The sequence below is a fragment of the Drosophila serrata genome, unplaced genomic scaffold, assembly GCF_035046125.1.
Source record: "Drosophila serrata isolate PLE 108 unplaced genomic scaffold, ASM3504612v1 contig_347, whole genome shotgun sequence".
Lineage (NCBI taxonomy): Eukaryota > Metazoa > Arthropoda > Insecta > Diptera > Drosophilidae > Drosophila > Drosophila serrata.
In genome coordinates this window covers 3012635-3029417 of record NW_028257245.1, presented here as the reverse complement: position 1 = coordinate 3029417, position 16783 = coordinate 3012635, and the positions used below count along the sequence as shown (strand labels likewise).

The window sequence follows — 16783 nt, the reverse complement described above, 5'->3', positions numbered from 1 at the left end:
CCGGACCGGAAAATATAAACCACTCTGAAAAGAAGTATCAATTTTGTCAAATTGTAATTTTGTTGATAACTTTAAAGACCTTGAAGTATCTTCCTCGCTATAGACTCTCGCTTTCTCTAAAATTTCTCACGATTAAAACATTACTTACTCTAGTTTACAAGTACCCGGTATGAAGAACGAATAATAATACGTAGAATCAGCTGTTTGCTGTTATCTAAATTGAATATTTAAAATTCTATTGAAAAATGTCGGTAGCAACAAACAAGTTTAGGCACTTAAACAGAAATTATAAACAAACAAATATAAAAACGTAAATTCCTATTTTAAGCACCATATAGATTAGCGGATAAGGGTTACTCAGAGCCAAGAAAAGACTGCGAGCCCATGACCTAAAGGCAATATCAGCAATGTGTACTCATATTTCCACAATCTGAAATAGGTTTGAAAATATCTTTATGGTCAAAGAAAAGTACACAAAACTGTATATAACCCTTAGCATCGATAAGATCCGATATATCTTGAAAGTTGTTTGGATAAAAACCATTTAGTTAGTCTTGTGCAAGCCCAGCGATCGGACGAAATCGATCCACAAACTTTTTGAGGTTTTACTTGAAGGACTTTAATAAATATCACACCATGGGTTGTCTATCATCCACTTTCAAATACATCCTGTATGCAATTAACTTGATCTTTGTGATTATTGGCGTTCTGCTGATAATATTCGGATCCCTAATGGTGGCCAGCATGCAAAACGCAACCGATTTCGAGGGTTCGACAAAGTCGTTAGCCTTTCCGGTGTCCGTCCTTGTAATTGGATGTATCACCTTTCTGGTGGCCTTCTTCGGGTGTTGCGGAACTATTAAGGAAAACGCTTGTCTTACAACAACGGTAAGATATATATTGATAGTATTTTATTTTATTTAGAATGTAAACCTAATTCTCGTAGTATTCCGTATGCATGCTTGTTCTATTTTGCCTCCAAATATCACTATCGATTTGGCTATTTGTTGAATCCGACGTTTTTCTTGGTTTAATGAGCGATATAGTGGACGCGTCTTGGACTGATAATAATGCCGAACACAACTATCCCATGGATTATCTGCAATTGACGGTGAGTTAAGATTAAGCGGAGAAGTTAGTACACAATAATAATAATATTTATTCAGTTCAACTGCTGTGGCATCGTGGGATACCATGATTATGGCACTGAGGTTCCAGCCTCCTGTTGCGGCTACTCTGATCGATCCAAGCGGTGCGATGTGTCCATCTATTCCCTTCGTCCCGGCTGTAAGACGGAATTCGTCGATTTCTGGTCCTCCAACATGGTCGTCATCCGTTGGAGCAGTATTATCATTGCACTGGTGGAATTGGTTATATCTGCCGTTTCCTGCCGCCTGGCCAACAAAATGAGTAGATATTGATTGGGTCTAAAAATTAATATTGATCCCTTACTTTATTTAAGAATAATATAAAGGATATTCTGATAAATACGGCAAATTTATTAAACTTTAAAAACAAGTAATAATTTGATAATTATAATTCGATAATAGATAATATGTGGTTTCTTATTTTTGTCCGTGCTATGGGAGTCACCAAGGATTTCAAATCCTTTAAGAAGATGTCGGCAACTATGCTACAAAAGGTTCAGTGGTAAAAGATAAATATTATTGCATACTTTTAAGCACCTAATTTCAACAACACCACAGATGACACTCATTTTTTCTGATCATTGCCCCAGGTTATCCACCCTTTATATAGGTGTAATCAGGTACCTTTGATAGTGAACAGCGATTAGATAGATTAACTTACCTTTATGGAGATTGGGAGTGCAGACCTAACACTGGAATTTTATTATGTGCGATAAGCATGAATCATATCGTGTTTAGGTTTATTTTGGCAGTTATTAGTTGGACAAAAGCAGGCATATAAAGCACACGCATTGTTTGAAAGGCCATAATCTTTATTATTCATAGACAACTCATCATTTTATGCCATGCATTGCTTTTCATCGACTTTAAAGTACCTTTTGTACTTTCTAAATCTGATTTTTGTGGTCAGTGGAATATTTCTGATAGTATTCGGTGCTCTAATGGTGAACAGTTTGGGTAACTTTACCAAATTCGATGGAGTGACCATCGTAACATTTCCCGTCACCTTCATTGTCGTTGGCAGTGTCACCTTTCTGGTGGCATTCCTGGGAAGCTGGGGCACTATTCGGGAGAGTGTCTGCCTTATGAAAATAGTGAGTTGAGATATATTTGCAAAATATCTTTAAGCTCACTTGATTCGTTGTGTATTTAGTATGCCATATGTATGCTGATCTTGTTCTCCCTGCAAATCGTTCTATCGATTTGGTTATTTGTCGAAGAGGACACCTACCTGGATTATATGAGCCGGCTGGTGGATAGGGCCTGGGTGGAAAATGATTCGGCCCACGGTTATCCCATGGATGCCCTGCAATTAGCCGTAAGTTGTATGGGGTGTTTATTAATCTCCTACTATTGATGAATGTGTTTACTTGATACAGTTAAAATGCTGTGGAAACCAGGATTATGGACAGTATGGTTCTAATGTTCCAGCCTCTTGCTGTGGCTATGATGATCGATCCAAAGAGTGTGTGGCATCCATTTATGAGCTGCGGCCTGGCTGCAACGATGAATTTGTCAACTTCTGGGCCTCCCACATGGACATTGTACGACTGAACAGTCTAATTATCGCTATTTTTCAGTTAGGAATCTTCTTCATCTCCTGTCACTTGGTCAAAGCCATGAGGTGGAGCTAGTTTTGGGTTTTTTAATACATCTCTAGCCACACTTTGTCTCATTTATTTATTCTCCTGGGACTCTTGGACGTCCCAAAAGCCCTCTCAAGTTCCTTTCTTGCCCGGCCTCTACCCGCAACCTCAAAATATGCACCAGTGCGATCGCACTTTACCTACTTTTAAATTTAAATTGTTATGTTTTTAGTCACTACTATTTATATATGTCATGTTTCCATATTTAGCCACTTACAAAGTCAATTACAAACAAGTATAAATATAAAATTATGTATTTCTTCTGGATAAGCCTTTTAAAACTAAGAACTAAGACCGTCTATTTCTCAGAAATATTGTTAAATCCTTCAAAATTCGTATTATTATAAGGTTTTTTCTGGCATATCTCTACCAGAAACATTTTTTAATACAAAGAAAGTTAGATAACTAATATTTAATAAACAACAAAAGTCTATCAATCATTGGCTTTATTGACATTTTTCCAATGAAGCAACTTATCACTGAAATAAACATAGATAAGTATGTAGAGGGGTTTCTAAGCGAACATACATAAATATAAAACGTGAAGGGATTGGATTCAAAAGCCATTGTCCAATACCAATTGAAAATTTGTTAGAAAACCCCCGGGAAGTATAACGATCCTAATCGGGCGTGTTTAGTTACGCCCATAGTGCACTCGGCGAAAAGTTTATTATTGTATCAATCCTATATAAATCAACGCGATAAGCTCGGGGACTCACGAGGAAACGGTGGTCATGAAAAGCAATTTCTGAGTCAACCTGCGGGCAAACTCTTCCTAGTTGTCTGATAAGCCCGGTCCGGGGAAGGCGGCTGAATGATTCATCTTAATAGAGGACCAACGCCCCCGAGATAGAATTGTACGAATGTGAGGTAATTCGCCACGCACCCATAAAGGTGTTTAGACCAACAAGTGATTCATTGAGTGCGTCGAGTACGCAAATGGCCGGGTTCTTACAACCTCAGCGGTGTAGTATCTGGGTGCAAGGTGATAAGATCCATTGAACGACTTTCAAGTACATAGGGAGAGGAGAGTGCGCGATAGCAGAGAGCCAGCCAGGTACATAGGGGAGTTTATGGCCGAGATAAGTTCTGCCTCCGATAAGATGAGCACTTCGAATGAGCTTTAATAGCCGCATTCAGCCCGAAAGCCAATTCAGTTTGACGAGAAAAATGTCGCAACGAACGAACGGATTATCCAGCGAACGAACGAGACACCCGAAAAACCAGCACCATGAATTGCCTCTCCGCCATGTTCAAGTACCTCCTGTACTTGCTCAACCTGATCTTCGTGGCCGGTGGCCTCCTGCTGATCATTGTCGGTTCCATTATGCTGTCCACCATGGGCAACTTTACCGCCTTCGATGGAGCTGTAAACACTCAGACGATCCCCATTGTCATCATTGTCATCGGCTGCGTCACCTTTGTGGTGGCCTTCTTCGGATGCTGTGGCACAATCAGAGAGAATGCCTGCTGCACGACCATTGTGAGTTGAGGAAAATTGGGTTTAAGAAAGAACTGATCAGACCTAAGGTTCAGTGATCTTCCTGCTATGAATCGGGATCAATTGGTCCCCGCAAGGATCTAACTGCGCGAACATCTCTTTTTTATTCAATTTGTGACATGTTTGATACTAATACACCATTTCCCTTTACAGTACGCCATCTGCATGCTGATCCTGTTCGGTCTTCAGCTGGCCCTCTCCATCTGGATCTTTGCGGCGAACGACAAGTTCCTGACCAGCATGGGCAAGGTGGTGGACAAGGCCTGGGATGAGAACAATGCTGCCCAGGGTTATCCCATGGACGTCCTGCAATTGGCTGTAAGTATAAATCTCCTCACTAAAATCAAAATATTCCATTCACACAATGTATTTCGCAAATGAAAGCAATTACTAATAAACCCATATTTATTACAGTTCAAGTGCTGTGGCAACAACAACTACTTGGAATATGGAAACAATGTGCCAGCCTCCTGCTGTGGATACTCGGATCGCGGCCGGACATGCGAGCAGGCCATCTACTCCCAGCGACCGGGTTGCCGGGCGGAATTCGTCGACTTCTGGGCCTCCAACACGGACATCATTCGGTGGAGCAGTCTAATCTTTGCCCTGTTCGAGCTGGGCATCTTCATCATGTCCTGCTGCCTGGCCAGCGCCATGAGGAAGCGCTAGAACGAGAGTCTGATCTAACCCTATATGTAGTACAGTTCTAGTGTAAAATTAACTTCCTCAACAGCATTCTCCATAAATAAACTGAAATAGTATAAGCCCAATGAAATATTATTGCTTTATACGCTGTCTATCTTTGGCCACCGGCTATCTAATCGTGACAAGTTGATGTTTTTCCCGAAACTATGTCCTTATCAGTCGATAAGCCTACGACCGCCTCTCTGAGATCAATTGCCCTTAGAAATGAATCACTTCCATATGCCGAATGCTATCGATTTCCCCGCCATTATCTAGCCTTCCTTGGGCCGTGATTATGATATCAGCCACTCGCGTATCTTTCCGATATCGGCCGTGTCTCCTGGCCAATTTAAAAACGGTAGCGCAACTGGAAGACCAGTCCAATCGAACGACAGTGAACGACGCGAGAACGCGATAAAATCAGAACCTAATATCTCTGGGATACCTCTAATTAACTTATATCACCCCCAAAAGGATAACATCTGAAAGTCTTCAAAATGGGTTGTCTATCGGGAATAGTCAACTTTATTTTATATATCGTTAATATTGTGTTTCTGGTGAGTTGAAAACAGAGTTAAAACATTAACGACTGGAGAACGCAAAGTGGATTTATTAAACTTCAATGAAAAGGATATCGAAAGCCATATTTTAAGCTGGTTAAATATTAAAATTTAAGCGTAAAAAACTTTCGTTATCCGAAATACCAAAAAGTGAAAAGGTTTTAAATATTATAATTAAGTGTTAAAAAGCTACGGATGGATCAGTATCATCTGAGATTACGATGAGCGATTAGATTAGATGAGCGATATAAAGCAGAACATAATAAATGTTTGTTTATTATATATTTTTTTATATTGTTCCGAGTTCCTAGACGATCGCCTTTTATTATTTTAAGTTTACATGTAAAATCAAATCTTACATCATCGATTTATAAATATATCAAATAAATTTCTATATTACGCATCGGTCTCTTCGATTTTGATATATTATTTGTCATGAGGTTTATCAATCTTATTTATGGAATTGTAGTGGTAAAGTTAAAAACCTATTAGCCTCGTGTAATGTCTGTGAGACATACATACATACATATATGAATTTTATCAGTTAATTGACATTATCTTCACATTTTAAGTACAAAAACACACTTTAACACATATACATTTGTTTGTTTATTTTTGGTATTTATGCATCTATATACATATGTACATATAAATATATATGAAAAATAAAGCAAATAATGCATATTTTTAATATCAAAACTATATTTTCAAATCAGATTCAAATTAATGTGCATTTAAGTGCTAAAAAGGATCCATATTTGAAAACACAAATAATTTCTGCAAAGCAATAAATGTTTTATCATTTTACAAGTGTCATCTCCATAAATAAAACTGTAACCTTTTTAAAATCTAAGTCCTCCTGCCTATTATGCTAGCTTCCTTACCTTGATTTTATTTATTTTTTTCTTTTTAATAATTCCTTATCCCACTAATAGAGCGGAAAATCTGCATTTATAATATTTTCACAATTTATCACAATGCACATAACATAATTCCATGAAGTCTAGAAATCAAAGAATAGTCTTTTTTGATTTAAATCATTCCCAAGAAAGAGTCAGAAATGTTATTTATAAATATACTAGAATGTTCTGGAAATCATTATTGGGTTTAAAACCTTTAAAGAAATGCTTATTATAAATTTAAAAATGTGAGTAAGATTATACAAAAAAAACAATAGGTAATATATTTAAGTAATAAGTATACAAATTAATAGATTAGTAATACTCATTAACAAAACATTTTGAATATAGTCATTTTTGTTGCACTTGGATAATATAACAAATAAATATATAAATAGAAAAGTATGCAGTACAATTTTATGGGTACCAAATACAGTGTAAATTTGTTTTTATTACGATCTAAAAGTTTGATAGTAATGAAAATGATAAAAATATTTTTGAACAATTTCTAACAATTGTATTCATTTTTTTCCAGATCGTTGGCATCCTTCTGATCGTGCTGGGCTCGATCATGTTGTCCGATCTGAGCCACGTTGACGTGATGCATGATGTGACGAACACCGACACCATTCCCATCTGCATTACCGTTCTGGGCGGCCTGATCTTCATAGTGTCCTTCTTCGGATGCTATGGCATCTTCCGGCAGAGTGCCTGCATGACGGGAGCGGTGAGTCCTATTTCCATGCTGACTTAACTTAAACTTATCGGTAAGCATTTTGCAGTATACCAGCATGATTTTCGTGCTGTTTATCCTGCAACTGGTGATCACCTGTTGGGTGTTTGTGAACCGATCCGCATTCATTAACGACATGGAGAGCATGGTGACCCTGCTGTGGAATTCCAAGGACTACAATGCTATCGGTGTTCTGGAGGAAACCTTTGGCTGCTGCGGCAGCACCGGATATGAGAGTTATGACGGTATTGGCGTGCCCGGAACATGCTGCGGTTACGTGGATCGCAGCGCTGTCTGCAGCACCGCCTCCGCCTACATCAATCGGCCCGGATGCATCGCCAAGTTCGGAGAGTTCTGGTACGACAACATGGACATCATCCGTTGGTCCGGCCTGGGTATCTGCATCTTCGAGCTGATCGTCTTCCTCATCGCCGGCGCCCTCACGAACTGCATGCGCAGGCAGGGTGCCGGGAGGCAGGGTTATGCCTAGATTGAAGAAGTCCTTTGAATAAATTATTTCTAACCTTTAATGCCATTAATACGTTCACTTGAAATAAACTATATGTATGTTTAAAACCCCATTTAAATGTGTAATTTTATAAGAAATATAACCATTATTTTCTGTTTTATTTAATAAATGAATACTTTAAATCACCTCAGAAAGACACATTGCGTTTTTATTCACCTGGGACATGAGTCTAAGGTTGGTTTTTGTTGAGGGAATTTTAAAGATAAACGACAAACAATTATAATAAATAAAAATAATATTAACCAAATAATATGTATTTAAACTAGTTACCTAATTTATATGTTCTAATTAAAAGCAAATTGTGTCATGTTGGTTGAACAAGAAAATAATTCAAATTCGAAATTAAGATTTAACACATTAAGTTTAAGATACATTATTAAATAATGCCATTTAAAAAATATGGTGTAATTTCTTCTATGTTAAGTAAAATTAGTTTTAGTGATATAAATTTGGTGACTTGGTTTTGGTTTTTATTTTTTCAGCAATTAATGCAACTGAAAGTTTTACGAATTAGTTTTTGGATTTAATGAGAAACGTTAAAATGAAAAAATAATTTAATTAAGAAATTAAAATATATATAGAAACAATTATTATTTTCCAAATACGTTTCTAGTTTCATACGGCATTAAACTAAACTATGATCTAAGTAAAATGTTTTTTAAAAAATTCTTCACATATTTTTATCAGCCAGAAAGTATGCAATATATCTGGACTATAGAAACTACCCCAACGTAAAACTACATCCTACATACAACAACAAATTGGATTCTCTTTCAATCGCTCTCTGCACAGAAGAAAAACCAATCGTTTGCATGGTGAGTTCTTTATTGGTTTATAGTTTGAAATGTTCACATATGGATTTAGTTTCAAAACAAAGACTGAGTTTTACGGTTTGAAAACTCTTTCCCTCAATCTCAAAAAAATGAATAGAACAGCAAAAAATTGCAAAATGTTACTTTACATACTTAATGTAATGCTTGCGGTAAGGAAAGTTGCAATAAAATATTAAAATAGACCATGTGATCCGTGATCAGTGTAACACCTCTTGTTTTTCATTCCTTTGTATGGTGATCCACATTGAATAATGTAAACATCAAAGTAACGTGATTCAATACGTCTTATTTATATATTTATCAATTGACGGAATTATCGTTAATGAATTCAATTACTTTTAAATATGAGTGCAAGAAATGCGATAAGGATTGGTCGAACAATATGTTGTTCCTAAAGGGCTTTTATCTTTCGAGGTGAAAGTTTTAACAAACTAATTGATTCATCGGAGAAAACTAAAATAATTAAGACAAAATAAAATAATTTGTATGTTTTCGAATTCAAATTATGAAAAAAAAATATATATATATGAACCAACTATCGAATGGACCCTAAAAAGAGCAACAACATATGTTTACATGTTGCTAAGCTATTTTCTTTAATTTGAGTTAACATCTTTAAAATGTCAACCTGTTCTGTTAACAAATTGGGCTTAATTACTTGGATCCACATTAAAAATATATTCTCACTTTTAGGTCTTTGGAGTCTTATTTATCAGCGTAGGACCTGTTATGATTAATAGTGTCAAAGGCAGCGGATTTGTAGGTGATACAAAGGTTATACCCATTGCAGTTCAAATATTTGGAACGATCATGTTCCTGCTGCCATGGCAGAGCTTCTACGGACTAGCCACTCTCCAGCCTGGCTATCTAACTTCAGTAAGCAAAGATTAATTAATAAATTTGAATGTTTCCAGTTTATTTGTATCTTCCATTTCAGAACGCCGTTTTAAACTTGATTTGTATGCTACTGCACATATACTTTGTTTGCTATTTGTGGTTGGGTCTTTCTGAAAATGTCCTGGAAACTGTGCCATATCTATGGTATCTGGGGGTCAACATCATGAAATTTACCATTATTATTCCAATTGCATACGAGGAAAGTTGTTTACATGATAAATATCTTTCCATATTAATAGATACCTATATTTCCACAGCTTTTCGTATTTTCAATGTCCTGTTACGTAGCTGACGTCATGCGAAATTCTGAACCGCTTATCGAAGGCAACACTATGCACCATTGATGCAGGCATAATATGTAATACAGAGTAAGAGGCTTTGCTCTATGTAAAGTCTATTGTTGTTGATCTTAATTGGATCTCAAGTTATATAATGTTCTATGGGTTTAAATTTGGATGCAAACCAAAAATTACCTTCCTATTTCAGTAGACTCCTTCTAATTAACCTACTATCCTTAGCGAACCGTAGAACTATGCTAGGCATAACCCTTATCCATAAACCTATACCACGATGATGTGGAAAGTGCTCACTTGTTGGGTTAGCTCAATTTCCAAGTATAAAGTAGAAATACTAAATCCTATAAAACGACGACATCATTAAAATGTCAAAGTTATCATCTCTTTCGATATTTTCATGGTTGTGTAAAACATTACAAACAAAAAACTCCAGCCAATCGAATAAATCTTTATAAATTCATTAAACCATACTCGAAGCTTATTGCTTTTCTCGGGCACAGGTCGGAGCTATTAAACTTTATTTCTACCATTTTTTTTAGAGCTAATTAAGTACCGATATTAGTGGAAGCTGTCTGGATGTAATAATTGTGTGGATCATTGGTTTTGCTCTTAATTAGTCGAAACAATCAACCAGACAAAACGAAATGCCAGAGGCGTTGGCCAAGAAAGCTGGATTAAAATTCAATTGACCAGAGAGGACCGAGGCTGGTTTTTTGCTCCTGAATCGGCGTCAGGGACGGCTGCTTCGACATCTCTTTGAGGCACCTGAGGCCTGGGGGGTTGGTCCTGGATCTCATCACTGTAATTCTCGGTGTCATACTCGGAGTCATCCTCGGATTCCTCCTCGTATGGATCGTCATACAACTGCACGTCCTTGAAGAAGAGAATCATAAGTATCAGGGTCGCCGCCAGAAATATTGCGACGAAATAGTTGTCCCTTGCCACTTCCATCTCGATAGTCCACAAGTACTTTTTGATATTTGAGATGCATCCGGGACACTCCGGCTTCTCACAGCAGGAGCCGCTAGACCAGGTGCGATTGGTCGAAGACATCTGGTAGTCGCTCACGCCAATCACACCGCAGCAGGTGAACTCTACTTCTAACTTGTCCATCATGTTCTTGGCCCAGCACTGTAGGGTGACTTGCGTTGCAAAGTACTCAAACTTCTGGCGGTACATGAACCGTGTGGAAGCGATGGTGAGGTTATAAAGCAGGACCACCAATCCAATCACCATATACAAGGCAAACTTCAAGACGCTCGGGTTCTTGGCCATACGGATTCCCAGAATCGCGTTTAGAATGTATGCCAGCAACGTCAGGGCGCGCACCCAGAGAAGCCAGTCTCGCAGGCCAACGGGATAGAGTGGGAGGCCGGGAAATGTCTGGGACCTCAAGTAGTGGTGGCCGACAACGTCCAGCATAAAGAGCACTCCCACCACTATCAGCAAGACGTTGATCTGCACCATGAAGGCACTCGACACCCGAAACCAGTGGCAACGCCTAGCCATCTCGCACTCGAAGGATCCAATGGATAATCCGGTGATTCGGGTTAGTTACAAAATCTGAGTTCCAATTTATTTAGTTTGAAGTGAAACGAGATCGAGCTGCCCCCAGTCGGACTTTTTAGCCAAATTCATGATAACTTTGATGCCTACCCGTTGGGTGGGTAGGACCCACCGTTTTTGTAAAGTTCTCAATCGCTTTTATTCATGCGTGAAATTCACCATAACGCTTAGTAGGGTTTTTTTTTGCCATATGACATACCTGCTACAGAGAGCGTGAAAAACACGATGTCTGAGGTGTGCAGAATTCAATATATAATACAATACAATATGCAATATACGAAAGAAAATATTGAGTAATTTTTAGAAGTAAATTTTTCTTTTATGATTATTATTACGGAACTATAAGGATATTATATTATATTTATCGGGAATCCAAATAAAATACTAGGATTGGAAAAGATGAACGATGAGGTATTTGTAAAGGGACAGCGAGTCAGTAACAAACGAGATTTTTTCCGCCTTCCAATGCAGAGTTCGATTATAGGAATTATTTTAGTGGACACCAATGTTGACGAAGCAATTGAATGTCATCCAATTGGTGATTCCTTTTAAATATTTACACCTGCCACACGAGGATAATGAAAAATAGTCCTCGTGCCTCTAATCCACTCAGTTTCTGACTAACAAACAAAACAATTGTCCTAAAAAAGAACGAAAACCACGTGAGACGCCCACACATACATTTACATTTACCCTGCAGTACCGCATGTCATCAATAGGCCACTGTCATCGACTGTCATCAATGCGCCGACTGCGACTTCTACCGAGGCGACGCTCTGCCCACGATACAGTTACGACGGTAGTCTGGACGGGAGTCGTCGACATCGATGAAGCATCGATGAATTGTTGATGAATCATCGATGAATTGTTGCTGAATTTTTGGGGGCCATGCATAAGGCTATCCCTGCTCGACATATATAGTTCTATTCAGAATCGCTCACCGCATGAAGCAGGGTCCGACTGGGTAATATCAACATTTGACTATCCTCCCTGTCTCCACCGATTGCCAGCCAGATTCGTTGTCAGAGCTCCACTTCTGCCATTTAATATTAAAAATAAAAATTATAAATATCTTGGAAAATGTGAGGTTTATTTATCAAAAACATACTTCGACCATCGACCTTCTACTTTATTATTTATTTATTATTATTATTATTATTTTATGATCTTTCGCTTGCGTATGCACAGTAAAAATTAAGTGTATTTTCTTCAATGTCATACGGACGAACAGAATGTTATGGCTAAATCGTCACGGCTAGTGATGCTGGTCAAAAATATATTTAAGTAATGGGGTCGGAGAGGCAATTTTCCTTTCAGTCAGCATTAAGCTTTGTACTCCCTTTACGTTCACAGTAATAGTTTTTTAGAAAAAAACAAGAAAGGAAGCTAACTTCGGTACGCCGAAGTTTATATACCCTTGCAGATAGAACTTCTATCAATAAAAAACCATACAATAGAAATGATATATATTTGTGTTAAAAAACAGTGAAGTAATACCTGCTTTCATTGTATTCACCTATACATATTATATTTGCAGTTTTACATTCAAAGACTTGCATTTTTCCTCTACATCAAACGATCGTTTGTATGGCACCTATATGATATAATAGTCCTATTTTCATGAAATTTGACACAAAATTTAAGACTAATATAAAATGCCTATACCTAAAATTTGATGAAAATCAGTTGAAAACTGAAAAGGTTATAAATTTAATTGTATTAATTTCTCGATCGTTCCTATGGGAGCTATATGATATAGTAGTCCGATTTTCATAAAATTTTATGCAAAATTGTAGAGTATAGTAAAATGGCTATATCTCAAATTTGATCCAATTCTATTGAAAACTGAAAAAGTTAAACATTTTTTTGTAAAAATTTTCCGATCATTCCTATGGCAGCTATATGATATAGTCGTCCGATCCGGCCCGTTCCGACATATATACGAGTGAGAGTATATAGAAGGCTAACTACAAAGTTTCATTCAGATAGCTTCAAAACTGAGAGACTAGTTTGCGTAGAAACGGACAGACGGACAGAAGGACAGACGGACAGACGGACAGACGGACAGACGGACATGGCTAGATCGACTCGGCTGTTGATCCTGATCAAGAATATATATACTTTATATAATCGGAGGTGTCTCCTTCACTGCGTTGCAAACTTCTGACTGAAATTATAATACCCTGCAAGGGTATAAAAATAAAAATAAAATAAAAAACACATTTGTGTAATTTCCTTAATAGTTCTTATTTTATTAAATCCTAAAAATAGGTATTACATTAAAATTGTCATTAAATTATGTAGAATACCTTTCGGAGGAATGTTTCGACTCACTCGCCTTATCGCCCCTTTTGTTCAAATAAAATCTAAGCTTAAAAAAGCTTTTGCGATAACAAAAACCTTTAATAAGGAGTAGTCATAGTTGGAACTATTTCAGTAACAATTTAACAACGAAACGGATATCATTGAATAGTGCAATTTCCATCGACACAAACGAGACATCGATAAAAGTACTGCCATGGATTGCGGAGGAGTATTTGTAAAATATGTGCTATTCATATTCAATATACTGTTTGTGGTAAGAAAAGTTTCCCCAGAGATTCAAAGTTTTTAGTCAATTTTCAATCTTGGAGAGGTTTGCAAAAATACCCCTTGGCTTTGGCGTTATCTTATCGGCAAAGCAAAGACAAATTAAATCTTCAGGCTCAAGACGACCCTCTGCAAACGCCCTGGATACCGCTCTCTTTTAAAAAGTTATCTTATCAAAAAGTACAGGGAAAATTGGGTAAACGTAAAATTCTTTAAATAAATCATCGCATGCCAATGTCGAACGTAATTACGGCTAATGAGCCGAAACAGTTGTCGGAAAACGCAGTGTACCCAGTGGAGATAGCGGGATGAGTAATAGGTACAATCGAATATACAGTATACCGAGTCCCGGAGTCATCTCAATAACAGATCTGGAAAAAAACAAAGCATTTGTGATGAAACAAGTAGTTACTTAACTTAATCTATTAATTATATCGATTTGAGAGCTAAGGAAACATTATGTAATATGTAAGTCAGATTGAGGGGTTTATTTAACAAAAAGTAATGCTGAAAATCTGTTATATTAATTGTCTAAACTGAAGTTTTCAATAGGTATTTACAAGGTGCTGTTTTTCTTTTTCTGTTACAATTATAATTTAGCTTTAGGTTTATGCCCGGTTAAAAATATTGTTTATGTAATTGTCAGGGGCGGAACCCTCGTTTTCATGATGCTTATTTAGTCGACCATTATCAGGCGAGTCTATTTAGCCATGTTTGTATATCTGTCTGTATGGTACAACCGATTTTAGAGACTATAATGCGTAAAGATAAAACCATTTAGATCTATCTCTCCTTAGATGGTTAGTCGAGACAAGAACCGTGATATCGAACTAATTTTACTTTACTTTCAAATCTATATTTTGAAAGTCAATGGATTAATCTGTTCGGAGAAATTTGGGATCAAGCCAAAATACCCATATTTTGAGTACCGGGTATCTCAAGTGCGGGAACAAACTTTTCTGTAGCTTCTTTATTTGTTATCATTACATTTTTTAAATTGTATTTTTTTAGAATACATTAGCCCTAGAGTTAAAAGTACATATATAAACTTGTTATTATCGTAATGGTCACCTAATTGTTATTGTTCTTTATTTTTAAGTTCAGTATGAGTGTACTTATCATGGGAGCGGGTGGTTGTTGTTTAATTCGAGTTCAATTTAACTTGAATCACCTTCGCGATGACTGTTACCAAAGCCTTTGACTAAGTGAAAACATTCGTGGTTTCCCGTTACAGATATGCGGCATTTTGCTCATCACCTTCGGTTCCATCATGGTGGCGTCCATCAAGGACTTCTCCAAGTTCGATGAAACCTTCACCGCCAACAGCGTGGCCATCATCATCTTGGTCCTGGGATGCCTCATCTTCTTGGTGGCCTTCATGGGCTGCTGCGGAGCCATTCGCGAGAACGCCTGCTGTCTCACAACGGTACGTTGAAGGATCTTGTTGTTTTCCAGAATCAATTTTATATATTTTTCTCCGCTTATCAGTACTCCGTTGTCATGCTGGTGTTGCTGATCAGTCAGCTGGCCCTGATCATATACGTGTGGATTGACCATGTGCAGATACAGACATCGCTGGAGAAGATTGTTCAGACCATTTGGGATCAACGAAAAACGGACTCCCTACTCTTAGACACAATGCAGCGATCCGTAAGTAATTTAAATATAATTTTAGAATTTAACCTAAGACAAAGGTGTAAACAAATAATATTTGCTAACTTGTTATACGTATGGGATTAATTAATTATTAAGCTATCGAACTATTATATTTTGGTTGCTTATTAGCGAGTAATTAAAGAAGAGTTGATCCTTTAACGGCAATCCCCGTTTAATTTTTAAATTATGCGAACTGATAAAGTTCTAGATAAGAAAACTTGGTTTTCTACGATCTTAATGTAAAACCAATTGCTAAACCCAAGAACAGCTGATTTTGGGAAGTCGAGTAAGAGTGAGTAAGTACTGGGTACTGGGTGATTAACAGGTCTCTGTTATTTTTCTTTCGTTGGGATAATTAATTATATTAACGTAGAAACCTATTTTACTTTTACGAAAAGTATAACTTGTTTCACATACATATCTATCAGGAGCTTTAACAGTGAAACTGTTTTTATTTTGTTAATTTAAGGAAGAAATAAATAGTTTGACCATTCACGAAAATTTTCAAAGTTCATTCTTTAAAAATTCTATATTCTATATTTTGGATTAAATAATTCAATGTGTTTATTTAGAAAAATTTAGCTTTCCGTAAACTGGTAGCCTTCTTACAGTGGTTAAAATTAATTATTTTATGAAATATTTTATTTAATTATAGTTCAAGTGTTGCGGCCTGCATGGATTCGCGGACTACGGCATTTCGTATCCTGCCTCCTGCTGTGACTCTCCCTCTAATGGCAGCTGCGGCATTACGCAGGTGGCGACCCGACCCAGTTGCCTGACTTCCATTGATTCCTTCTGGAATACCAATGTGAATATCATTAAGTATGCCGGACTAGGTGTGACTGTCGTTGAGGTAATTTTACTGTGATGATAACCCCAACTATTTCAAAACTGACGACTATCTTTTGTTCCTCAGCTTGTGGCATTTATTTTCGCCTGCTGCCTAGCCAATCAGACGCGCAACTCTCAGAGACGCCAGAACTACTAAGCATCAAACACGAAGCATTAATTAACTAAGTACTAAGACTAATTCCCGACTTCAAGCAGGAAGCCAGTAAATATTTGATCCAATAAAGAAATTCCTGCTAGATAATGCAACAAGTAATTCCTATACGATTTATATTTATAAAATTGAAAATGTGCGATGACCACTTCCTCAATAAAAGTACATTTTCAATAACCTATTTGCTTTGCTTTCCTATTTTTGAATACTAACAAGAAAGGAAGCTAACTTCGGCACGCCGAA

General features: G+C 37.1%; 6 protein-coding genes and 1 pseudogene across 7 annotated transcripts; 6 read left to right on the top strand and 1 right to left on the bottom strand.

The window, feature by feature from the left end:
* Window positions 1-61: 61 nt before the first annotated feature.
* Window positions 62-1554, top strand: LOC110189361 (23 kDa integral membrane protein-like). The gene is made up of 3 exons (XM_020959403.2): window positions 62-888; window positions 947-1111; window positions 1167-1554. The coding sequence occupies exons 1-3, from the start codon at window positions 637-639 to the stop codon at window positions 1419-1421; spliced, it is 672 nt and encodes a 223-aa protein (XP_020815062.2). The 5' UTR covers window positions 62-636; the 3' UTR covers window positions 1422-1554.
* Window positions 1555-1975: 421 nt separating this feature from the next.
* On the top strand, window positions 1976-2782 carry LOC110189360 (leukocyte surface antigen CD53-like). The gene is made up of 3 exons (XM_020959402.2): window positions 1976-2242; window positions 2302-2466; window positions 2528-2782. The coding sequence occupies exons 1-3, from the start codon at window positions 1994-1996 to the stop codon at window positions 2780-2782; spliced, it is 669 nt and encodes a 222-aa protein (XP_020815061.2). The 5' UTR covers window positions 1976-1993.
* A 1158-nt stretch (window positions 2783-3940) lies between these two features.
* On the top strand, window positions 3941-5070 carry LOC110189764 (23 kDa integral membrane protein-like). The gene is made up of 3 exons (XM_020959984.2): window positions 3941-4277; window positions 4449-4613; window positions 4710-5070. The coding sequence occupies exons 1-3, from the start codon at window positions 4026-4028 to the stop codon at window positions 4962-4964; spliced, it is 672 nt and encodes a 223-aa protein (XP_020815643.1). The 5' UTR covers window positions 3941-4025; the 3' UTR covers window positions 4965-5070.
* Window positions 5071-5347: 277 nt separating this feature from the next.
* Window positions 5348-7834, top strand: Tsp42Ec (Tetraspanin 42Ec). Its single transcript, XM_020959981.2, has 3 exons — window positions 5348-5536; window positions 6974-7165; window positions 7221-7834. Exons 1-3 carry the CDS (start codon window positions 5477-5479, stop codon window positions 7659-7661), a joined length of 693 nt encoding a protein of 230 aa, XP_020815640.1. The 5' UTR covers window positions 5348-5476; the 3' UTR covers window positions 7662-7834.
* Window positions 7835-8568: 734 nt separating this feature from the next.
* On the top strand, window positions 8569-9929 carry LOC147642849 (uncharacterized; annotated as a pseudogene). Its single transcript, XR_015272910.1, has 4 exons — window positions 8569-8682; window positions 9227-9409; window positions 9471-9627; window positions 9686-9929. The product of XR_015272910.1 is annotated as an uncharacterized LOC147642849 (transcript).
* Window positions 9930-10182: 253 nt separating this feature from the next.
* On the bottom strand, window positions 10183-11379 carry LOC110189759 (uncharacterized). Its single transcript, XM_020959977.2, has one exon. It carries the CDS (start codon window positions 11233-11235, stop codon window positions 10408-10410), a length of 828 nt encoding a protein of 275 aa, XP_020815636.1. The 5' UTR covers window positions 11236-11379; the 3' UTR covers window positions 10183-10407.
* A 2333-nt stretch (window positions 11380-13712) lies between these two features.
* Window positions 13713-16721, top strand: LOC110189763 (23 kDa integral membrane protein). The gene is made up of 5 exons (XM_020959983.2): window positions 13713-13870; window positions 15116-15307; window positions 15370-15531; window positions 16193-16390; window positions 16454-16721. The coding sequence occupies exons 1-5, from the start codon at window positions 13811-13813 to the stop codon at window positions 16523-16525; spliced, it is 684 nt and encodes a 227-aa protein (XP_020815642.1). The 5' UTR covers window positions 13713-13810; the 3' UTR covers window positions 16526-16721.
* Window positions 16722-16783: the final 62 nt, after the last annotated feature.

Excerpts from the sequence above, each read along its gene's own strand:
- LOC110189361 (XM_020959403.2), top strand. The coding sequence starts at position 637 with ATGGGTTGTCTATCATCCACTTTCAAATACATCCTGTATGCAATTAAC. Across the intron at positions 889-946 it reads ACGCTTGTCTTACAACAACG|TATTCCGTATGCATGCTTGT; the intron begins GTAAGATATATA and ends TAATTCTCGTAG. Across the intron at positions 1,112-1,166 it reads TGGATTATCTGCAATTGACG|TTCAACTGCTGTGGCATCGT; the intron begins GTGAGTTAAGAT and ends ATATTTATTCAG.
- LOC110189360 (XM_020959402.2), top strand. The coding sequence starts at position 1,994 with ATGCATTGCTTTTCATCGACTTTAAAGTACCTTTTGTACTTTCTAAAT. Across the intron at positions 2,243-2,301 it reads GTGTCTGCCTTATGAAAATA|TATGCCATATGTATGCTGAT; the intron begins GTGAGTTGAGAT and ends TTGTGTATTTAG. Across the intron at positions 2,467-2,527 it reads TGGATGCCCTGCAATTAGCC|TTAAAATGCTGTGGAAACCA; the intron begins GTAAGTTGTATG and ends TACTTGATACAG.
- LOC110189764 (XM_020959984.2), top strand. The coding sequence starts at position 4,026 with ATGAATTGCCTCTCCGCCATGTTCAAGTACCTCCTGTACTTGCTCAAC. Across the intron at positions 4,278-4,448 it reads ATGCCTGCTGCACGACCATT|TACGCCATCTGCATGCTGAT; the intron begins GTGAGTTGAGGA and ends TTCCCTTTACAG. Across the intron at positions 4,614-4,709 it reads TGGACGTCCTGCAATTGGCT|TTCAAGTGCTGTGGCAACAA; the intron begins GTAAGTATAAAT and ends TATTTATTACAG.
- Tsp42Ec (XM_020959981.2), top strand. The coding sequence starts at position 5,477 with ATGGGTTGTCTATCGGGAATAGTCAACTTTATTTTATATATCGTTAAT. Across the intron at positions 5,537-6,973 it reads TCGTTAATATTGTGTTTCTG|ATCGTTGGCATCCTTCTGAT; the intron begins GTGAGTTGAAAA and ends ATTTTTTTCCAG. Across the intron at positions 7,166-7,220 it reads GTGCCTGCATGACGGGAGCG|TATACCAGCATGATTTTCGT; the intron begins GTGAGTCCTATT and ends AGCATTTTGCAG.
- LOC110189759 (XM_020959977.2), bottom strand. The coding sequence starts at position 11,235 with ATGGCTAGGCGTTGCCACTGGTTTCGGGTGTCGAGTGCCTTCATGGTG.
- LOC110189763 (XM_020959983.2), top strand. The coding sequence starts at position 13,811 with ATGGATTGCGGAGGAGTATTTGTAAAATATGTGCTATTCATATTCAAT. Across the intron at positions 13,871-15,115 it reads TATTCAATATACTGTTTGTG|ATATGCGGCATTTTGCTCAT; the intron begins GTAAGAAAAGTT and ends TTCCCGTTACAG. Across the intron at positions 15,532-16,192 it reads TAGACACAATGCAGCGATCC|TTCAAGTGTTGCGGCCTGCA; the intron begins GTAAGTAATTTA and ends ATTTAATTATAG.